Here is a 24594-nt window from a genome sequence, read left to right as displayed (position 1 = left end):
GGCCTAAATTAATTTCATGGGCATTTATGAAAGTTGTATATTTACGGACGCGGTTTAAACTCCGAAGACTCTCCCCAAGGATTACGGACGTACAGCTAACGAGAGCCTACCTCGCCAAAAGCTTCTTTTCTTGGTCCCTCGAGCCCGGAGCCTGTTGGTCTTGGTCCCCCTCCCGCAGCCGCACTTGTTATCCTGAAGCGGCCGCCGAGCGGAGGGGGGCACAGGACTACGTTTCCCGGCCTGCCCCGCAGCGGAAGACGGCGCTGACATCGCGCCAGGCGGCGCATAAGAGCGCTTCACCCCGGCAGAGCGGGTGACGCGGTTTAAACTCCGAAGACTCTCCCCAAGGATTACGGACGTACAGCTAACGAGAGCCTACCTCGCCAAAAGCTTCTTTTCTTGGTCCCTCGAGCCCGGAGCCTGTTGGTCTTGGTCCCCCTCCCGCAGCCGCACTTGTTATCCTGAAGCGGCCGCCGAGCGGAGGGGGCACAGGACTACGTTTCCCGGCCTGCCCCGCAGCGGAAGACGGCGCTGACATCGCGCCAGGCGGCGCATAAGAGCGCGTCACCCCGGCAGAGCGGGTGATGCGGTTTAAACTCCGAAGACTCTCCCCAAGGATTACGGACGTACAGCTAACGAGAGCCTACCTCGCCAAAAGCTTCTTTTCTTGGTCCCTCGAGCCCGGAGCCTGTTGGTCTTGGTCCCCCTCCCGCAGCCGCACTTGTTATCCTGAAGCGGCCGCCGAGCGGAGCGGGGCACAGGACTACGTTTCCCGGCCTGCCCCGCAGCGGAAGACGGCGCTGACATCGCGCCAGGCGGCGCATAAGAGCGCGTCACCCCCGCGTCGCGGGAGCGCGCGGGAGCAGCCGGGGCGAAGCCCGGGCAAAGGGCGGGCCCTCTGTGGCCCTCAGGGGACCGAGGAGGACGGGCCACCCCCCTGAAATTTTGCCTTGCTGACGTCAACCAAGGTAAATACGAAGTGCCTCTCCATCTTATTGCACCCGCAAGACGTAAATTTACCATCAGCAATATCATCGATAGTCATTAAAAATTCGGCCAAGATGTCTAAAACTAGAAAAACCCCTGTGGCCACAAGATCTGCAACAAGACTGAAAGATGTTACCAATACTCCTCTTCCTACAATAACTGCCATTGACTTAATGCTACAGAAAACGATCAATGTAGTAGCGGATGCCATTCAGGACTCTGAAAGACGCCTCTCACTTACCCCAGACCTATGTTTTCCGGACCTTTCCCTACACACCACCGAAAACATTAACATACTGGACAATACAACGAATTCCGAGGAGTCTATCTTAATGTTGTCTTTTACAGGGCTGCCTAGCCCTCAAAAAGAGACAACACACAAACAGCCTTGACCATACCCTCTATAGGCAATAGTAGGAATAACAGCCTCATGCTACCTGGTGAAAACAGCATTAACACACGGCTGTCACCTATAGCTCATCTAGATTCAGTGGCCCCTTCCCCGGGTGGTTTAATATCTACAACATCGAAACCTGCCACCCGAGTGAGTCACATGATGAAGAGCAAAACTAGGTCAACTGTAACACGAGGCAAAAACAAATCAACTATAGTTAAAAAAAAATCTCACCTTAAGGCTAAACATCTTATTTCAGCTAAAGACATTTGGTCTACTTTTAGACTGGCTAAATCTGTATCCAATACAGCGTCCTTATGTCCATTTATAAGTAGTCAAGATCCAGACCTGATCATGAGTAAAGAACCGACAGCACCCACAAATATGCCTATACATGTTACAGCTAAGATGGATCATACAATGATAAACACTAAATCTCTCCTGAGTGACTTTGAAACTTTAATCAAGTCCCTTCTGGCGCCTATCAGCGAGAGAGTCCTCAACATCGAGAAAGCTCTAGGGAAATTTGAAAGGGCCCAAAATGATGTTTCTTCTACCCTGCTTAAAACACTGAAGGCACCACAATTAACTACTACCTTTATACCAGCCAGTAGTTCCCTCACTCCAATCAGCAACAAACATCTCAAGGCAAAAAAAGCCACGGCTATTTCTGCTAATAAACAAAATTTGCCTACATGTCAGGAAAAGATCACCCCCACTATACCAGTGATAACTCCAGATAGAGGTATTAATGTATTCCATCCAGTGGCTGCCATATCAAGTAGCCCTCAATCCTCACCTGACACTGAAATAGATGAATGTGAATGGGCTGCTGAGTGTTCTCCGATTAAATTAGCATCAACTCAGGTAGACCAAATGGGACAAATTAAAAACCCTAAACAGAGTATACCCACAAAACAAACGGGTGCCACCCAGATAAAACCGCTGGTAGCTAAAAGACCACTTCACATTAATCTCCCGCCTGAATCTAGCCCGTACACCATCGTAATGATTGGAGTACCTAAATTAGTGGGGGATAGGGTAGAATCTCATGGGGACCTTAAAAATAAAGTGAGCCACTGGCTTACAATCCATAGACCGATCCCCAAACATATAAACGGACACATCTCACACGTGAGAAGGGTAGATTGGGTGGGAAACAGATTTAAATCGACCGAGGGCGACTGCATCGTGGTAACCCTCGGGGATAGTCGTGCAGCCAGCTTTATTAGTAGCTTGAAAAGTGGTGTGACAAATAGCTTGATCCGTACTATGGCCCTAAGTTATTTTTATCCATCAAATAACCTCAGCCATCATTTAACACAAGCACAGTTGACTCATGGGCAGGAGGGGTTGCTTGAGCCAATAGCGGATAACCAATTTAGGGCTTACACACGGCCTTATGGTCCATATACCCTAACAAACTTTAGCGACTATAGGCAGGATCCCCCACGGCTGAGTCGGCTAAATAGCCATTATACTAGACAACAAGAGAGACGTGAGTTTTCTCATCGCCCTCAACAGCAACACTTTTTACACTCTCATTACCCAGACATACAATACGGGGTCCCTATCTCAAACCGATTTGACGCTCTTTATGATACTGATTATTTAGATGAGATCGATTGACAAATTGTATACCCATCCTCCCATTCTATCTCTTCTGAGCCCTTAACTAGGGATGCACCCCCTTATAGAATACCATGCATTACATCGGAGTGTACACACGTCCCCTTTCGAGAGGCTAATGAAGCATCTAGGGTAGCTCCCTTAGCACAACTTCATGGGAACACACTGCCTGTGAATGGGTGTAGTCATTCATATCCCTCTAATCAAACCCAATGTATAGTCACCAGCGGAGTAAACCCTTCAACCATTAGCAACGAAATGCAAGCACACTCAACGATGGATCATGAGATTCAAGCGATATCCTCACTTACAAACAAGGCCCAGATAGTAGGCTTGGGCCTCATTGACCAACGCCCCATAAACCTCCTATCCTGGAATGTAGCCGGTCTGGCTGTTAAGGTCAACGACCCAGTTTGGCTGGCTCATGTAAAAAACTATACCATCTTATGTTTTCAAGAAACCTGGTTAGTAGATGAAAACATACACATTGAGGGCTTTCAAAGTTTTTTCCAACCGGCAGCTCCGTCGAACAGTGGAAGACCAAAGGGGGGCCTGGTAACTTATATTAGCCTTGCACTTAGCTGCCAGGTCTCAAACAGAGCTCCGGACAATAGACATATACAAACCATGATGCTTAGGAATGGTAAAAGGGCACTCACCCTTATCAACTTTTACAATGCTGTATCACTAAACAGGGAGTGCAATATTCTCCACCTACATAAATTTTTGCAAGCAAAAGTTGACAACCTGCCTCGAAGCATCATCATTGTTGGAGACTTTAATGCTCACCCTTGTGGCAATCCTGAATTGACACCCATTGGCCTTTTAGGCTGTAACAATAGATCTGGTTTTCATTTTGATCACTCGCCCCGTGGCACTTGCATTAACAATTTAATTGATGACAGGAACCTAACTGTCGCAATGTCTACGCTTGAGGACTCCCACATATTTAATGTCCCTACGTATAAAGGCTACGGAAATGGCTCTTATATAGACCACATCCTTCTCACAAGTGACTTTGTTGATTTAGCCACTGACTTTGAAATTCAAACAAGTATCTTCAGCGACCATAATCCTCTTTCCATCCAGATTGGAGGCGCCTTTTTTGAACTTAGGAAGCCTCGGCCCGATCGGGGCGTCTTAAAACCTATTAATGGAAATCGTCGTCTGAAGTGGTCAAAGGTTAACAGTGACTCTTTGTATAGCTCAATCAACACTAGTTGTGGTAATGAACTAGGCCTTTGTGTCTCTCCTTCCACCTTGCCTGAAGCGACCTTAACTGCTTTCTCTGCTGTTGTTGACAAAATTGGTCAATTGTTAACCGTACCAACAAAGGGTCACCGTGAATACCAACCAGGATGGTTTGATCAAGCCTGCTCAAAGGCCGGAAGAGATCTAAAAAAAACACTCAAGGCTACCCCAAGAGATCCTGCCCTTATAAAGTCTCTAAGATTCAAATACAAGACAGTCCTGGCAGCTCGGAAAAAAGAAGTGAAAGCTGGTATCTGGGAAACTCTATGCGACCCTGCAATCCTGGGCAATAGCTCCAAGTTCTGGAGTATTATAAATAAACCTATGTTCGATGATCCCATCAATCCTACGGTTGGGACTAACATACCTGAGGAAGAGTGGATATCACACTATAGCACAATTTTTAAAAGTGATAAACCACAAGCGGACTTTGTTTTTAAAACTAGCAATGAAAACTTGTTGTGTTTTACAGTGGGGGAGGTAGTTAAGGGGATCCAAGGTTTATCCTGTAACAAAGCACCTGGCCCTGATGGCATACCGCCCGATTTATTCAAATCAAACACCCCTTTATGGGCTCCAGTTATTACCGCAGTTGTAAACGCTGGAATCCTGGTTGGTTGCCCAAAAGCTTGGGGGTCCTCGACTATAGTCCCTGTTTTCAAGAAGGGCGATCGTGGCAGTGCAACATGCTATAGACCCATATCGCTGATTAATTCAGTTGCAAAGGTGGTGGGGGGCATTATCCTAAATAGACTAACAGCATGGGCCAATGAAAATAACATACTGTCGCCAATACAATACGGGTTCAGACCAGGCCACTCCACGATAACCCAATGTCTGAATCTGTATTTAATAAACAGTAAATACACCTTAGCAAGAAAAGGGACGATCCATATGGCCTTTATGGATTTATCGTCCGCCTTTGACTGTGTAGACAGAGGCAGGCTTTGGGAGGTCCTGCAAAAAATGGGAGTGGAACAAAACCTGGTCAACTTTCTTGTGGACCTTCATTCGGATACAAAAGCAAATGTCCGCTACACCCATGACATGAAGGTAACAAGGGACTTTAGTATAAATCGGGGTGTTAGGCAAGGCTGCATCCTTGCCCCCTTTCTTTTTAACCTCTATATTAACGAATTGGATGAGCACCTACTAAAAACCGGCACAGACTATCCTTATATCGGTAAGAAGGGCATACCTGTCCTATTATACGCGGACGACGCCGTCCTAATATCGAGAACGGCGCTCGGTCTTCAAATCTTGTTAGACTCATTTAACATATTTATGAACTCCCGTGGCCTGAGCATCAATAATTCGAAATCCTTTACAATGATGACAGGCTTATCTCCCAAAAAAATATACCCTCACTCTGTAAACGGCGACAAAATACCGACCACCAAGACCTTTTCGTATCTTGGTGTCCTTTTTGACCATAAATTAACTTGGGCACCAGCAATACAAAAGAAAAAGGGTGAGGTAGTGCGGGCTAACGCAGCAATATTGGATTTCTAAAAAAAAATGGGCAATAGCCCGGTGGCTGCTGTCTTGAAGCTATATCAAGCCAAAAGCACTGCAATCGCACGTTATGGAAGCGAAATATGGGGGACAGAATCTCTAGATGCCCATGAAGTCACTGAGAACAACTTTCTAAAGCAGGTCCTACGGCTACCTAGGGGCACAGCCAACTTTCCTGTACTCGAGGAACTTGGCATTCCGTATCTAAGTGACAAGTTGGCTGTGAACCCTCTGTTATGCTGGCTAAATAGCTGGCTAAACACAGATATACCCCTCACCAGAAACATCCTTCAAGAGGCACTAGAGTGGGACGGGGGTCTAAAGATCCCATGGTTAAAATACATAAGAAGACGATTCTTTGAACTAGGCCGACCGGATCTATTTTTAGCCCCTGAGACAATAACTAAAACTGATGTAACTTTTGTCAGGAATACTTTTATGTTGTCCAGGTGTTTGGCACGGGAGGGGAGTGAATACAAGAAAAGTAGTGTGAGACAGTACGTTCTAACTAAAACCTGTTTACACATGGAACCTTACCTGGCTTGGCCTATGTCCGGCTATGATCGCTTCTTATTAACAAGGTTCCGATTCAATATGTTCCACCTTTTGCTAGCTGTACCAAGTGGAGCACATAGAGGACAAGTGTTGCCAGCTTGCGGCTGCGACAATAAGTCTCTGCAAGACCTGGCACACTTTTTATTCTTTTGTCAGTTTTATACACTCCCCTTGTCAGTTTTATACACTCCCCGTAACCTGTTTTTAAAACCTTTATTTAAACAGTTGAATTTTGTACAATTCAGACCTGCACTTTACCACCTCCAAATGCTAAACAGCGAATGTACTATGTTTGTATGCAGCTTTTTAAAACTTGCAGTTAAACATAGAAAAAGCATGGAAGGGTAATTAATTTTGCTGCTGAACGTACTCTTATTTCCACTGCATTTTATCTTTTTAACCATATCACTGTTTTTATGCTTGTGTCTATGCCTATTATGATACCACTCTTCCTATTTTTATTTCTCATTGTATGGATATATGTTTATGAAATGTACTTTTATGATTGTTATATGCAAACAATCGAATAAAGATATATTACTTATTTACCTGTAATTCATGTTGCTCTGCTGCTCAGATTTCACTTGGGTTCTTAGCAGGTGTTGGCACAGATAGTGGTCCTAACTGAAAATTTAATTATCCGAAGTTACTCCTTTACAAACTGAATCCAGCAATTCATGAATTAGACAGCTTTAGTGCACTCAAGTTCTAAGGTGTCATATTGAATCTATTTAAGCTCTTCAATAATTCCTTCAATATTTAACGCATACTGAGGTCAGCATTGGTCATTTTATCTAAAAGCTGTGTTCTTTTCCTCTCAAACTCTGATCCACTATTTCTGTCCTCTTAAATCATTCCATATGTGTGTATGGAAGGTTCTTGCTCTCTCAGATAAGGTAGTAAAGTGAGCATTAACAGATATTGGAGTTCTAGTAGGGTATCCCCATAAATTCAGACTGCAGTGAATTGTTTGACAGTTTAAACCAATCTCTAAAACCCGAACATGTCCCTTCTGGCAGCAATCTATTCTGTGCCTTGCAGCATGAGTGCATGAATACTCACCACACACACAGTTGACCTCCACTTGTAAAAGCTTTGGTGACTTCTTTCTGAAAAAGCTGAATCATATCTGAGTACTCCGCAAACTGCGATCTGTTCCAAACTCAGTCTCTGCTCCTATCCAGATGTCCAAAGATAGAAAGCAATAATCTAGAAGCTCCATATGAAACCTTACTCGGTCCATGTTTAGCATTAAGCTTCTCTGTCCTGGCACAGTGAAACCATGAGTCAGCTCCTAAAATGCATTTGATTAGTTGCTTTAGGGAATATATCTAGAGTTCTTTGGAAGACTAGTTGCTTTTAGTTTCACCAGTTACCATGTTTTATATGTATAGCCGGGAGGTAGGTAACCATTATGAGAAAAAAGGACCGTCCTTCTGATATACAGCATGTGCAGTCAGGTCAAAAAGTACTTTCTATCGTTAATTGATGATGTATGTTTTGATTGGCTTTACTTTAAGTAGATAACGTTTACTTTTGGGGTAGCCAAATATCTACAAAGACGTAGCAACATTGTGTTTTTCCCAATACTTGTATTTAATTATTAGAAGGAGCACAAATTGTTGTCATTTGTTAAAATAGCTTACTAAAACTCGTGTTTATTTTTTTTTGTTTGATAACAGACCAAACTGATGAAACTGCTGCAAAGGTTGCCATGTAGTGTAGTCAGACGGTTGCATCGAGAACGTTACAAAAAGGTGAGCTGGCTGTCACCAGTTCCTGATAGCCATAAACTCACTGATCAAGATGTGACTGACTTTGTGAAGAGCATTATTCAACCTGTACTTTTGGCAATGTTCAGTAAAATTGGAAGCTTGGAGGCCGCCCAGGCATTGCAAAATCTTGCACTGATGCGCCCTGAACTGGTAATCCCACCAGTACTAGAAAAGTAAGTGTTGCTATGTTAAATGTGCTTAAACAAACGCTATTCACTAAAAAGATATTTTTTGCACTGGTGTGACCATGCCAAGAATGGGATAATTAATTACTTTTCTCATGTATGTTCAAACTCGGTGTTGATAATCCTGTAAAGAATTGAGTAATATACGAGAAACATCACTGCTCCATATTGTAGGGGAAATGTCTTCGGAAAGGCTGTTAAGAGGTGACGGCCTATCCATTTTGTTGATTTCGAATCTTAGATTCTCCTGACTCCTCCCTCAACTATTTCTCTGCTTACTCTTTTATTAGTGTCTCTGGTAAAATGTACGGCTGCAGAGGACCTGGATGGAAAAATATGACACTAAATAATGTAGACATTCACATGATTAAAAAAATCATTTTAACAGGGTGGGTTACACTCCCTCCAAATCCTCACCGTGTACATGAAATACAGATACCTCTGTGTGATATAATAAAGGCACAGCTGTGGTCATTTACCTTGAAGCACATATTTGATCAGCTTTGTGTTATTTAGAACAGTAGGTGATCAGCTGTAACTGGTGCTGCACATGGTACTTTGGATATTACCCAGTCTTTCTCCTTACTAGAATTAGCACATGCATCCCAACTCCTACAAAGGCAAGTGAATTTGAGGGATTTACTAGCATATGTGGTGGGTGCTGTGCATATGACCATATTGAGGTTAGACATCAGTCATCAAATGACCAGCAGCTGTAGTCCGACCAGACATGGTTCCTTATTCCTACATCAGAATTAGGCAAGCTATACTTCATTACATGGTGGTCAATTTAAGAGGAACATAGCCATTTCTCTGCATTCAACAGGTAACACCACTGTTTACACTAAGTCCTCCAGGTGAAACCCTTTTTTTTATTAAAATCAACTACTGTAAGGGGAAAAAGGCAATATTTATTTTTTCAAGTTCTCCAGGCAGACAAGTTGTGATGAGAAAAGCAAAATATACTTAGCTAAGAAGTGAGGATGAAGCTTGATGCAAGGAGGTTACAAAGACCGTAAGATTAGATATAATTAGTTAGTCACTAATTCATGCAATTTTGTGTTGATCTTCTTGGTGCAGAAATGTATTGGGCCTAGAAATATACCAGCCTCTTGCACACATTTGCAAATTAAGTAATTTGATGTCAGGCACCAAAAATGAAGCTTCTCCAGTTAGAAGCATGGATAAAGTTTGCAATTAGAAAGGCACTATGAGTGATAACCTAAGGAAAGAAATTGCTGTCTTCATAGTTGGTGACATGCCGCATAGTTAGTGCACAGAGAGATACTAAGTCATTTACATAAGGGCCAGGCCTGCAGTAATAAGACTACATGATGTGGAGAACACCTCAAACTTTGTCCTCACAGTGTAGGCTCTTCAAAAAATCATGGGTTCCGAAAGAGCCAATATTGATATCTTAGATGGGAGTTACGTTTGTCGCATCGTCTTTCTATTGGGCCTACATGAACAGTCTGAAACATAGGCCCCTGTACGGCTACTTCAAGTTTGCATGCCGTTGCTCTTTCATAGATGCTCATCCGTTAATCATTAATGAAAACTGCAGTGTTAAACATAGCTTGGAAAGCATTAAACAGGTTCACGTTATTAGCCTATTCGCATAATTTTAAAAGATTCATGTTAGCTAGTTGTGAAGTACTTAGTGCAGTAAATTACTTTATATGTGCTCTAGTGTGGGGAGTCTGTACAGTGAACACAGTGCTAGAAGTATCTTTTGCTTGGTAATGATTCTGCAATATTGTGCTAAACATAATATTTGCACTGCAAAATATGCTGGTTTGTGTTATTCCTTGGTGGGGGTACTAGACAGAGATGAGCTAGACAATAATCAGATTACATTTGACCCAAGGCATTCTCAGTGGTTAACGCTTTTCGTCCATTTTTGTTGTTGTCATGGGGCAAGAAAAAGAGTAATTGATTTAGAAAGGCATAAAACAGACTAGGGTTTTCAAATATCACTGCAAGGCAAAATGGAGAAAAAACAAATACCTCAAACTAAAATGTGCCATGTTCATAGTCTTTGCCTGATGCCTATTTTGAGGATATTGTACATTTCCCAAGTAGATAATGTGGTCCCGGCGCCACCAAAGTCACAAGGGCCACACCAGCCCCATTGTCATCCCTGATGACTCTGAGTCGGAATGGCGTCAGTCAACGCCAATTCCGGCACTGATATGTCCCAGTTGCGCTAGGTCGTTGGCTGATGCGTTTGAGGAGCAGACAGCCATAGGGTAAGAATGGGAGGGCTCATTGGCCCCTTTAGAACACCATTTATACTCCCTTGGTGAGTATTTGGACTGGTATGCGGACCTAGGAGAGGCCAGTGGATTGGACACCTCCAGATACTGGTTTCCTTTCTCCACCTACTGTGGCTATGGAGGAGAGAGCGTCTTATGCAATGGTGGTGAAGAGGGCAGTGGAGGTCTTTGACCTTGATCTTCCCTCAGTGGGGGTTAAGACCACTCTTGACCAAAGTGCTTCAGCCTTGAGCTTCCTCATCTATACTCCTATTGCCCTTTTTTAAAGCATTGACTGATGTCCTTCTAGAAACTTGGTCCAAGCCTAGCACAGGGGCTCCTGTGAACAGTAAAATTACCTGCTGCCCTCGTCCCACTCCAGGTGATCCTAGTTTCCGCTGCCAACACCCCACCCCTGAGAGCCTGGTAGTCCAAGCCTTGACTTCCCATGGTGCATTCCCTGCCGCTCCCCCAGACAGGGAGTCCAAGAGGCTGGACATACATGGGAAGAAGATGTTTTCTTCTGCAAGCCTAGCATTAGGGTCAGTGAGCACAGTATGCCTTTTGGGCCATTACTCCCATACTCCATGGGAAACGACTGAGCAAGTGCTGCCACCGGTCCCAGAGGAGACTCGGGCCATCCTCTTCTAAGCAGTAAAAGACTGAAGAGATGCAGCCAAGTTCACCATTAGGTGTGGTCTGGATGCGACTGACACGCTGGGCAGGGCAGTTTCACCGGCGGTAGCCTTATGGCACCACGCATGGCTTAGAACGACTAGCTTTTCATGGGATATCCAGGCCAACCTCATGGACATGTAAAATGTAAAATGTAAATGTCGGAATTTGTAAAGCGCTGTCCGTATACCGCTTAGGAACCCTTCCTGGCTTTCCTAGGAAATATCCACTCCTGGGCACCCCCCAGGTGCAGCCAGGCATCCCAGCGCTTTTGGGGCCGTTGTGGAGACTAAGCAAGCTATTGCCCAGAGTTGCAGCGTGGGACCTATGATCAGAACAGGCACTGAGGCGAGAATATCCAGTCAGGGGAATTAATGAGCCGGAGACCCGCCGAGGCAGGAATCGAACACTGGTCCCTGGCCAGAGCTCTGCATCAAGGTCTGCCTGCTCTAACCATTGAGCCACACTTCTCCACTTCTCCACATGTCCTTACATGGGGACTCGTCTCTTCGGAGAGAGGGCAGGCATAGCGCTGGAGGACTTCAAGGACTACGGCCAAGTCCTTGGGCCTCTCAGTGACACCTCACTCCAAGTCTGCCTTTCGCCCATTTCGTGGCTACAGAAGGGGTGTACTACCATGCATTCCAGCCACTGTCCTGCGGAAGCTTCCCAAGTTGTGCGAGGACATGGATGCGGTGCATTCCAATCCCGTGGGAATGGTAGCCAGAAGTCGTCCGCCACCAACCCCTCAGCATCTGCAGCCTCATAGCCCTCCTAGTTTGGTTCTGCAAGACCATGGGTGACCTGTTGAAGGGAGAATCCAATATCATCTCCTCCACTGACAGTCTATAACATCAAACAAATGGGTCTTGCAAATAATTGCTGGCTGGCTGGCTGGCATAGATGGCTGGTGGAGGATCATCTGATCTTGCTCCAAAAGGAAACTACAGCTCTCCTGGCAATGGGGACTAAAGAAATGATTCTGTTATGAGACTTAGGCAGTAGTTGTTAATCTCATAATTTTATGATACCCAAAATGAACAAAGATCTTTGTCCTATCCTAGTCCTCTGAACTGCCAATCTCTTACTCAAAAAGGAAACATTCAAGATGCTCACGTTGGCTCAGGTTTTGTTTTCCCTAGACCTAGGAGACTGGCTGGTATTGTTGGACTTCCAGGATGTGTATTTAACATCTCCTGCCTGCCTTGCCTCATGAGTTACCTGCGGTTCAAGGTAGGCCACAAGCTCTTTCAGTTCACAATGCCTCCCTTTGGCTGAACCTGCGCTCCTCAGGTGTTCACCAAGGTTGATGGTGGTGGTAACAGCTCATCTGCACAGGTTAGGGGTTTAGTCTTCCTCTACCTTGACAACTGGCTGTTGAAGGCGGCATTGCCCCAGACTGTCGTCTCCTTAACTCCAGACTACGGCGGACCTCCTGCATTTGCTGGGGTTCACTGTAAACGTGACGAAGTCACACCTAACTCCTCCTCAGATGCTCCTTTTCATCCGAGCTGTGCTGAACACATTGTGGTTTTGGGCTTATCTTCCCGAGCAGCGAGTCCAGGATATTCAGGTTAGGATAGTGATTTTTCAGCCTATATCCTGGATTTCTATGAGAATGACTTTGAGGCTGCTGGGCATCATGGCCTCCTGCATCCTGTTGGTAAATCATGCCAGATGGCATATGCGGGCTCTGCAGTGGGACCTGAAGTTCCAGTGGGCGCAGTATCCGGGAAATCTCTCCAACCTGGTTCAGATCTCGGAGGGAACAGCAAAGGACCTGCAGTGGTGGTTAACAAACCTCATTTGGGTCAGAGACGTACCCCTCTCCCTTCCCCAACCAGATTTCACAGTAGTGACAGATGCGTCACTGCCGGAATATGGCCGCCATCTGGGAAAGGTGGCGAGCAAAAGACTCTGGTCTCCGGAGGAATCAGGACTCCCATATCAGCCTGCTGGAGCTCCAAGCGATTTTACTGGAATTGAAAGCATTTCTTCCCTTGCTCAAGGGGAAGTTGGTGCAAGTGTTCTCGGGCGACACTACCACCATGTGGCACTGCAACAACCAGGGCAGGGTGGCATTGTGGCTTCTTTGCCTAAAGCCCCTGCGTCTCTCGACATGGCTGGAATCGCAGGGTGTAACCCTGGTGGTTCAACACCTGGCAGGTTCTCTGAATGCCAGGACAGACTACAGCCGCGGCCCGTGGAGGGAGTTACGGTGGGGCAGGGAGGCGGGGAGGGGGAGGGGCAGGGTGGAGGGAGCTAACAACTGGCATATTGATAATTGCAGGTAAGTACACAATTTAATTAATAAAACGAAATTCGTAGCGCGCACAGCATCGCATTTTGTGGTGCAGTGCACGCTACGAAATTCATTTTATTAATTAAATTGTGTACTTACCTGCAATTATCCATATGCCAGTTTTTAGCTCCCTCCACCCTGCCCCTCCCCCTCCCCGCCTCACTGTAACTCCCTCCATGGGTCGCTGCTGACAGACTATCTCCGCCGTCGATGCCAGGTCTTTTTCAGCAATGGGGAGAGCCTTTGTTAGGTCTGATCGCATCCAAAGAGAACAGGCAATGTCAGCAGTTCTGCGTGTTGGAGTTTTCAAGACGGCTACGCTAGGCGATACTCTTCGTCTCAAGATGAGCTCAGGCCTCCTGTGCGCCTTTCCGCCCATACCACTTTTTCCCAGAGTTCTCAAGAAGTTCAAGAACAACCGGGCCTAAGTCATTCTTGTGGCTCTTGACTGGGCACGGAGAGTTTGATATCCTGAGATTCTGAAAATGAGCATTGATCCTCCGATCAAGCTGTCCCTTCGGGAGGATCTTCGGTCACAGCAGCAGGGGAGGATCCTTCGTCCGAACGTGGCATCTCTACGCCTCTGTGCGTGGAGATTGAACAACGACAGTTGATAGCTTTTGACCTTTCCCCTAAAGTTTGTAAAGTTATATTTGCGGCCAGGCGGCCCTACACCAAAACTGTGTACACCTGCCATTGTACAGAAAAGTCTGTTGACCCTCTTTCAGATATTCTACTCTTTATTCTCACCCTTGCCCAGCTGGGCTTTGCTCTGGGCACTTTCAAGGGTTATCTCTGCTCTGCCCGCCTTCCTGCGGCTGCCTGACCAACCCTCTTTTTTAAGTCCCCTATTGTACATTGGTTTCTAAATGAGCTGGTACATATGTTTTCACCTCCACCCTTCATTATGCCTCAGTGGGATCTGAAACTGGTTCTCACTTACCTCATGTGTGCTCCTTGTGAGCCACTACACAATTATCCTTTCTGGCTGCTTACCATCAAGACAGCCTTTCTAGTGGCAATAACATCTGCCCGGAGGGTGAGTGAGCTGCAGGCTTTATCATCCAAATATCCCTATCTTATGGTATTCCTGGACAAGGTGGTGCCTTGCACCCAGGCCTGTTTCCAACCTAAAGTGGTGTAAATCTGCCCACTTTTTTTGCTCCTTCACATCTCTCTAAAGAGGAGGAACAACTCCATTGTCTGCACCCAAAGAGCGTTGTCATTCTTTCCTTGACCACACAAAAGAGTTCCAGGTGGACACTAACTCTTTGTGTGCTATGTGGGAGCTAAAAAGCAGTGGGCAGTTCAGAAACTGACCATTTTGCGCTGGGTTGTTCTCTGTATCAAGATCAGCTACGCCCTGGCTAAAAAGCAGCCTCCCGTGGGCTTAGGGGCCTATTCCACCAAAGAAAAAGCTGCAACCACGGTGTTAGCTCATGGGGGTTCCAGTCCTGGACATCTGTGGGGCAACAACGTGGGCGACTCTGCACACGTTTACCAAACACTGTTGCCTGGACAGTCAGGTCTGTAGGAACGGGCATTTCGCCTGTTCATCCCTGCAGGACTTCTTAGTAAAGTCAATTTGTCCGCAGCTCAACACCAGGATGGTATGGCTTGTGTATCTATTGAAAGGTAAGGAATCTGCAGCTAGAAGTCTCTTATCAGATGAACAAGTTACTTAACTTCGGTAATACATTATCTGGTAGAGACACTATCTAGCTTCAGATTCCTTACAGACCCACCCATGCCCCCCTGCTCTGGAGACACATTTCTAAGGCTAGAGTTCACAGCCCTAGTTTGGACACACACTGGTCAGTTCACTTCATGGATCTGCGCTCCTGGCGTGGAAAGTCGTGAAAAGTCGTGAAAAGTAACGGACGTCTGCATGGCGCCTATATAGGTGACTACAACATCCCATCTGGTGCCGACGAATCCATTTGGAACCGAATGGAGCCACCCGACGGCATGCAGGGGTACTGCTCATGCAAACGTTTCTGGATCTAGTCTGATGCATGGGAAATTCAAAGGTAAGGGATCTGCAGGTAGATATTGTCTCTATCAGATAATGCATCACCGAAGATAAGTAACTTGTTCTTTAAGGTTGTTCTGAATCTAGCTACCTAACACATATCGTGAGTTATAATTGTAAGAGAAAATGCCCTTAGCTTTAGTTTCTCTGTCCTGGGATTATCTGTGGTATCAGTAAACGGTAGAATATGTGTACACACGTGCTGGATCCCTAGAACACAATTTTTTGTTTTTAAAAGCAATCTCACTTAGCAAAATTAATTCTGCAGTACATTTGGATGAAAACACTAACTTATTAGACCATTCCTAAAACCCCATTAAAAAGGGAAAATGTATAGCGTCCAACAGGCTGACCTCTTGTTGTGCTATTCTGATAGATACATCTGCCGTGTGGATTCCTCACCTTGTGAATATCCCCTTGCGTCAGCAACATTCGGAAATTCTTTTTGTAGCTTCGCGCCGACGTGGACTTGGACGTCATAGAGGCACGGCATCGCACGCGACTCCGCTGACGTCACCGACGCCTACAATAGGTCCACGCCAGCGTGATGACATCAGTTCCCTTTTTTCCGCGTCGTTGACGCTAACGGTTTCGGGATACTCAGTAGCTTTTGGTAACTCTGTTACTGTTTTTCTTCGTTTCTTTACTCTCTTGCCTCTTTGTCTCATTATAATGTCGACAAAGAAGACTGGATTTAAACCCTGCAGGGAGTGCGGGAAGATGATGTCCGTTACGGACCCACACCAGGACTGTATTTGGTGTTTGAGCTCCGACCACGACGTAGATGGATGCTAGTCTTGTCAAAAAATGAACCCAAAGGCCCTGCGAGAAAGGGAGACCAAGCTTCTTGTGGCGAAAATGAAAGCCGATAAAGGAAAGAAGTCTTCAAAATCCCGTTCGAGGAAGTCGAGGTCGAGATCAAGATCTTGAGAGGCGTCGGCTTCGAAGTCTTCGTCGGATCATGCTTCGAGGTCGCATAAGAAACATAAGAAAAGGAGACATGAATCTCGACGCCATTCGGGTGAGAAGTCGGGCTCGAGGTCGAGATCACCCAAGAAAGTTAAATCGAAGGTGATCCCACCACAAGAGGTTTCAGATCGAGAAGGCGAGGCCTCGCCTTCGGAGTCGCAAGTTCAATCTCCGACTCTGGTTTCCGATCCGACTCAGACGCCATCTCCGGCTCAAGAAGAGGTCGGTGAGGTTCCTAATGAAGAAGAGGAATCGGCTCCTGTTAATGGACCAGATTCGAATCTGCCTCGAGATCGACCTGAGGGTGATCATCCACCTTTTCCAGCACCAGGTCAGGATCCTTCAGCGTTCCTGAACGCTATGTATGGTGTATTCCCGAGGTCATGGTACCCCTCTGGTGCACCTTCGGGTCCCATGGGTCCAATGGCATTTAATTTGGGTGTGCCTCATTCTTATGCCCCGGCACCTTTCATGCCGTATATGCCGGCCCCGACTCCGCTGTGGCAGTACCCGGCTCCACCGAGGTCGACGCCGATGTCGACGCCGGCTCGACCGAAGTCGACGACTCCGGTACCGACGTCGCCCACTCCAAGCAGGCCTCTGGAGCATCCATCTAAGCCTTCGGATTCGGTACCGACGTCGGCTCCGGCGCCGTCGGAGTCAATAGTGGATCCGGCTGCAATCCGTGTTAAACAGAGATCTAGGAGAGAAGCTCAACGTCTCCTGGAAGAACGGAGGTATTATGAGTCTCATTCAGACTTGGAGGAAGGTGAACTGGATGAGAATTATTTCGAGGAGCTAGCTGATGCTAGTGGTCTTGATTTTTCCCCAGAGTGGGTGTTGCCATCAGGTCCGGATGCGCCCTCTAAGGATGTTGAGCCATATCACGTGGTAATGAAAAAGGCAGCAGGACTTTTAGGCTTGACATTACCTACTGTTGAATTTAAATCAAATCTGCTTACAGAGGTTCTCCATTCACCGAGCTCAGCTGTGGAACCATTACTCCCAATTAATGAGGCGTTAAGTGAACCCATTATGGAGGTGTGGAAAAAGCCTCTTTCTGCTCCTGCTGTCTCAAAAGGTGTGGCTAGGAGATATAGAGTGGCTCCTGAAGACCCTGCATTTTTATCATCTCACCCTTCTCCTGAAAGTCTGGTGATTCACGCTGCGTGCCAAAAAAGTCAGTTGGTGCTTTTCCCCAAGTGCCTGGTGACAAGGAAGCTAAAAAACAGGATCAAGTGGCCAAGAAAACTTTCTCCTCCGCAAGTATGGCGTTAAAATCAACGAATGCCACTTGTCTTATAGGAAGGTATGTGCACGCACTTATGGACTTAATGCGTTTATTGATTCCAAAGGTTCCAGAAGACTGCAGAGGTGACTTTGAGGAAGTTTTATCTGATACTCAAGCGGCAGCTCGTCAAGATCCAGAGCGGTCTAGATACTGCAGATTCTGTTGCAAGGATCATGGGCACTGCGGTTGCCACAAGACGTTCAGCTTGGCTAAAATCCTCGGATTTTTCTGCTGATGTGCAGTCTGCGTTGTTAGATCTGCCTTTTGATGGTGAAGGACTCTTTGGCAAGAAGGCAGATACAGCCTTAGAGAGATTTAAGGATAGCAGGGCAACTGCTAGATCTCTTGGTCTTCAAGTAAGAGGTTCAACGGCCAGAAAGTTTAGAGGTTTTGGACGCTCTTCTTTTCGTACCTATAGACAAGGTCAACAGCAGCAACAACAGCAGCAGCAGCAAAATACCTTGTATAGGTCATACAGGGGAAAACAAAGGTCACGTCCTCGAGGGCGTCAAGCCTCTTCCTCCTCCACCTCCTCTAACCCCCCAGCCACAGAAAAGTCGCCCTAGATCCGCCATTCAGGATCATGTGGGTCCGGTGGGGGGTCGGCTTACCCACTTTCTACAGGATTGGGAATCGGTTACATCAGATCTTTGGGTTCTCAATCTCGTAGAAAATGGGTATGCCCTTCCCTTTCGGGAATTCCCTCCCAATTACCCTCCTTGCCAGAGGTATTGCTCAGAGGAACATCTGTTACTCCTACAGGAGGAAGTCCAAACTCTGATAAGAAAGGGTGCGATAGAGGTGGTCCCAGAGCAGGAAAGGGGTCAGGGATGCTACTCCCGGTATTTCCTGATCCCCAAAATGGATGGCAGGCTTCGTCCAATCCTGGATCTCAGGATCTTGAATTTTTATCTGAAACAAGAGAAATTCAAGATGCTCACCCTTGCTCAGGTTCTTCAGGCACTGCTGGAAGAAGACTGGATGGTGTCGCTCGACTTGCAGGATGCGTACTTTCACATCCCCATCCTGAAGTCACACAGGAAGTATCTCCGTTTTACGGTGGGATCGCAGCACTATCAGTTTGCGGTCCTTCCGTTTGGGCTTACTCCTGCGCCTCGAGTCTTCACCAAGGTGATGGCAGTGGTGGCGGCGCATCTCAGAAGGTCAGGGATTCCTGTATTCCCTTATTTGGACGACTGGCTGATCAAAGCAGAGTCGTCAGAGAGAGTGCTCCATCATCTGCGAGAGACAACCCAGTTGTTGTACAGGTTGGGTTTTTCGATAAATGTACCCAAGTCTCACCTGGTGCCCTCCCAGCGCAACCTGTTCATAGGTGCTGTACTGGACACAACTGTGTGTCGTGCATTCCCTCCTCCTCAAAGGATTCACGACATACAGCAAATGATTCCTTTATTTTGCAATGGAGCGGTCGTTCCAGTCCTGAAGGTCCTTCGCCTGCTCGGTCTGATGGCTTCATGCATTCTGTTGGTCAACCATGCACGCTGGCACATGAGGGCGCTCCAGTGGTGCCTCCGCAGGCAGTGGTATCAACACAACGGAGATCTCAGAGAGTCAGTGAGGATCTCCAGAGAAGCTGCGGCGGATCTGTCTTGGTGGGGCGTGGAAGACAACCTGTCTCATGGGAAGCCTTTTCAGTTGCCTCCTCCGGTGACCACAGTGATAACGGATGCATCCACTTTAGGGTGGGGTGCTCATCTGGGGGATCTGGAGGTCAAGGGTCTTTGGTCTCCAGAGGAAAGGTTGCTTCACATCAACCTTCTAGAATTGCGGGCGATACGTTTGGCGCTCAAGGCCTTCCTCCCTTCCCTTTGCGGTCGTTCGGTCCAGGTCCTGACGGACAACACGACCGCGATGTGGTACATCAACAAGCAGGGGGGTGTGGGGTCGCAGTCTCTCTGCAGAGAGGCTCTGCGTCTCTGGTCCTGGGTTCAGGACCATCAGATTTGTCTGAATGCGAATCATCTGGCTGGAGTTCTGAACGTTCGTGCAGACAGTCTCAGTCGGCAGTTCTCTGCCGACCACGAGTGGAGGCTTCACCCGGAGGTGGTTCATGACATCTTTCAGATGTGGGGGACTCCTCGGGTGGACCTGTTCGTCACTCGCGAGAATGCTCACTGCCTGTCTTTCTGCAGTCTCCAGTATCCGATGCAAGGAGCCTTGGGGGACGCGTTTCAGTTGAGTTGGGGAAATCAACTCCTTTACGCGTTTCCTCCCATACCTTTGATTCCTTGGGTTCTGAGGAAGATTCGCCAGGACCGGGCCCAAGTCATATTGGTCGCCCCGGACCTGCCAAGAAGGGTGTGGTATACAGATCTTATCCACCTCTCCTCTCACCCGCCGCTCCGTCTCCCTCTCAGGGCAGACCTCCTCTCTCAGATGGAGGGGCAGGTTCTACACCCCGACCTCCAGACATTACACCTTCATGCCTGGAGATTGAACGAGGCAACCTGAATTCCTTTTCCCTCCCGCCTGACGTTGTGGATGTCATCTTGTCAGCCAGGCGTGACTCCACTAAGTCCATTTATTCATATAGATGGTCAAAATCTGTTACTTGGTGTGGGGAGAAATCTATTGACCCTTTGAGAGCCCATTTGTCTGATGTTCTCCAGTTTGCCCTCTCTCTGGCGCAGCAAGGGCTTGCTGTTGCCACAGTTAAGGGCTATCTTTCTGCGCTGTCGGCATTTCTCTGCTTGCCTGACCAGCCATCTCTTTTTAAATCTCCTGTAGTTTTAAGGTTTTTGAAGGGTCTCACAAATAAGTTCCCTCCTACTCCTTTTATTGTGCCTCAGTGGGACTTAAATCTTGTCTTGACCTTTTTAATGGGTGCTCCCTTCGAGCCTCTTCACAAATGTCCTATGAGGCTTCTGACTCTTAAGACAGTTTTCCTCATTGCAATAACCTCGGCAAGGAGGGTAAGTGAGCTTCAAGCTCTTAGTTCCAAGCCCCCTTTCTTGACCATTCATGCTGATCGAATGGTTCTTAGGACCAGGGCTGCTTTTCTCCCAAAGGTGGTGACTCCTTCTCCACCTTGGTCAATCCATTACCCTCCCTACCTTTTATCCTCCCCCACACCCTTCCAAGGAGGAGGAGAGATTACACCGTCTGGACCCCAAGAGGGTGGTGTCTTTTTACCTGGACAGAACTAAAGACTGTCGATTGGATGACCAGCTCTTCATTGGGTTTGCTGGCTGCAAAAGAGGAAGAGCGGTCCATAAAAGAACTTTGTCAAGATGGATCGTCCTCTGTATAAAGATCTGCTACTCTTTGGCCGGTAAGGAACCACCAGAGGGTATAAGGGCTCATTCTACAAGAGCTAAATCTTCGACCTCGGCATTGGCTAGAGGTGTTCCTGTAGAGGATATTTGTAGAGCGGCAACTTGGTCTTCCCTCCACACTTTCGCGAAGCATTACTGCTTGGATACCGAAGTGAGGAGGGACGGTCACTTTGCGCGGTCTGTCCTCCAGGATTTCCTGGTTTAGAAGAGTGGACACCCTCCTCCGGGAGTGGGGACTGCTGTGGGACTCTATTCACAAGGTGAGGAATCCACACGGCAGATGTATCTATCAGAAGAACAAGTTACTTACCTTCGGTAACGCTTTTTCTGGTAGATACAATATCTGCCTGTGGATTCCTCACTGACCCACCCGCCTCCCGGTTGTCCACTCTTCTACGCCAGAGTTTCTATAATGTATTTATTTTATTGTCAAGGAGTTGTTTATTTCAAATGTTTTATTGCATTTGCTTCACACTGTGTGTGTTACCTTGATATCTGTACTGCGTATACTGTGTATATGTCTACTGTCATTGGTCCGTCCGTGTGCCTCGAAGGCACGGAAAAAAGGGCGGAACTGATGTCATCACGCCGGCGTGGGCCTATTGTAGGCGTCGGTGACGTCAGCGGAGTCGCGTGCGATGCCGTGCCTCTATGACATCCAAGTCCACGTCGGCGCGAAGCTACAAAAAGAATTTCCGAATGTTGCTGACGCAAGGGGATATTCACAAGGTGAGGAATCCACAGGCAGATATTGTATCTACCAGAAAAAGCGTTACCGAAGGTAAGTAACTTGTTCATTAGCACTGCACCTTTAAAGAATTCCACAGGCGGTTAATCTTCACATCAGGCACTGAAGGTTCCATGAGGAAGTTCATTTTGAAGGATATCCAATAGAAGGTTACTATTTTATTGTCTTTGCAAAGCATTTAAAAATTGAGGAGGTTATTTATTGATTTATACATCAGAACCACATTGAGTATTGTCGGTGCCTGAGGTTTCCATCAGAGGTCCACACATCCATACAGAGCCTTCTCTTCGGCACAATTGTAGGTGTTTGTGATGTCCAGTCATGTATTTAAGTCCCTTTCTTTTGCGCTCGGGTGGCAAGCCTGTTAAAAGGCTCTCCATTTTCATGTTCAGTAAGTCAAATCACAAAAACTGGTGATTCCTTGCTGTCCATATGGGGATCCCATTGTCAAATGAGTTGTTCCTATTCATCGAATGGACTTTTACATGTATACTACTACATGGAGCTTACTCTTAAGTTCTTCCTTTCTCTACTCAGAGGGAACTTTTTTCTTGGTTTAAGGATCAACACTGCTGCCATGTTCTATTTAAATGATGAAGATGGAAAGCCATCCAACTCGTCGTCAGCTAGCCACTAAATTATAGGACTGTTCTCTCAAACAGTACCTTTTTCTTTCTGCTTGCATCCGATAGGATGTGAAGGCAGATATATTGAGCAGACTCCATCAACCTTCATAGGATCGAAATATCTACTGCAAAATCCTAGTGACCATCTTCATGTGCTGCAGCTTTCTGTGAGTAGAACTAGTTGTGGCACAGTATAGTTCCGTGTCTGAAAAGTTCCTCCCACCTAAGCTTTTAGAAGTTGTCCAAATGTTATAACTGTCCTCCCGGACTGGTCAGGAAAGCTTCCTAATGTCTTTCTGCAGTTTACTCTTATTCAGTGGAATCTTGAAAAACAGAATGTCTCCCAACTTTGAGATGATTAAACTCACAAATGTTTGGCTTTACCAGTTTTGGTTGTCACAATATATGCTCCATTTGCAAAACAACTTCATGCTTCTGCTGGTACCAGATGTTGTGTCTAAGCAAAGGGTTTAGAATTTTCACCCATACCTTTCACTGCTTACCCTGACCTGTTTCCTGAAAAATTTGTATGTGCATTTGGTATTGATAATATTATTAAGTGCACGAATGCCCAAAGGCGTCTTGGCTCTGACATGTATCAGATAAAAAGCACCCAAAGGTTCAAACAGGAGATACATTTGGGATAACTCACATTCAAAAATCAGATCAGTACCCTCACCTCAACTATATTTTTCATCCTAAAAATAATCAGGAAAGTTCGCCCTTTCATACTTCCATACACCCTACAAACACTTGTAACTGTTTTAGCCCTGTCCAGATTGGACTACGGCAATGCTTTGTACATGGGTATCCAATCACAGCATCTACAGAGGCTATAGCGTTTTCAGAATGCGGCAGCCAGACTACTGCTGGACATCCCTAGGTCCCGGCCAGTTTCCCACTGCGTAGAGCCTTGCACTGGCTCCCAGTGGACAAAAGGTTCAAATTTAAATCACAATGGCTAGCCTTTAAAGCACTGCACAGTGCTGGTCCTCAATTCCTGAAGAAACACCTGAACTGGTACGTGCCGTCTAGAAATCTAAGATCAGCACACAGTAAACTCCTTCAAACTCCCAGGTTCAAGAAAGTCCGATGGGTTGGAAGAAGCTTTCTGTTCGGGACTGTCAAAACATGGAACTCGCTCCCGGCCTGCATAAAGAACATCCCTATGCTGCGATCTTATAGGAAATCGCTAAAACTAGGCTCTTTGCCAACTAACAAGCTTGTCTACAGTTTCTATGTTAAACTTACTGGGTTCTCTAGTATTAGCGGCTAGACGCCCCTGGGCCTTCGTGCGCTATATAAATGTTCAAATCATAGTATTGAAAATTACATTGATCTCATAGGCCCGTATCCATCAGTAGCAATGTTGACTTTGCCTCTGCTACTCAGTCCTGTGGAGACACTTAGTTTGTTTAAAGCCTTCTTTGCAAAATATCATAGCATTCATTACTTATTGGACTGAAGAAGGGTCTTGATTGATTGTGGCAAGCATTACCCTGCAGCTACTGGTGCTTATCTGAGCACAGCCAGTGTTAGGTTTTCACTAAAAGATCAGTGCTGGACAAAAAATCCAAGCAAGTAAAACTTTTCAAAATATGAACCTATGTGTCTTGTAATGCAGGTTTCACCTGGTCAAAGCATACCTTATGCCATGATACCCAAGTAAGTTTACCTTCAAGGTGTATTAGGACAAACTGGGGCAATATTGCTGTTCTCAGAGATGTTATGTGAAACACTCCAGGCCTTTTAGAGAGGGCTGTTTACCATTACCGGCTCATGCCCCTTTATCATCATGGGAACACCTTCACATGGCTTTATGACAAATTAATATGTAGTCCATTGCAGTTGAACACGCTCCATCTTGTGAGTTGCAGCCTACCTGTGCCCAGATTGCAGTGAGCAGAGTCCAGGAAGTGGTATGGAGGCAGACTATTGCTGTCTCTTTCCTTAAAAAAGTTAACAAAACGATTTTTCTTTTTTTACTTTTCTTTACCTGTCTTTGCCTGTGGTTGTTACAGTTTAAAATTGTAGTTTTAACCTGCCAGTGATTGCATAATTTATCCCATGTATTTGTGTTTAAATTTGTGGTTTTTCCTGCCTGCGACT

General features: G+C 46.3%; 1 protein-coding gene across 2 annotated transcripts in view; it reads left to right on the top strand.

The window, feature by feature from the left end:
• PSME4 (proteasome activator subunit 4) overlaps nt 1–24594 on the top strand; it is a 1411622-nt gene that overhangs the window by 251480 nt on the left and 1135548 nt on the right. For both annotated transcript variants that reach the window (XM_078649478.1, XM_078649477.1), the window contains one exon: nt 8014–8279. In XM_078649478.1, coding sequence (XP_078505604.1) covers nt 8014–8279 — 266 coding nt within the window. The remainder of the gene's footprint in view (nt 1–8013; nt 8280–24594) is intronic.

This window comes from Lissotriton helveticus, chromosome 6, assembly GCF_964261635.1.
Source record: "Lissotriton helveticus chromosome 6, aLisHel1.1, whole genome shotgun sequence".
NCBI classification, from domain to species: Eukaryota; Metazoa; Chordata; class Amphibia; order Caudata; family Salamandridae; genus Lissotriton; species Lissotriton helveticus.
Note: the sequence above shows the minus strand (reverse complement) of the source record. Positions and strands in the feature narration are given on the sequence as shown.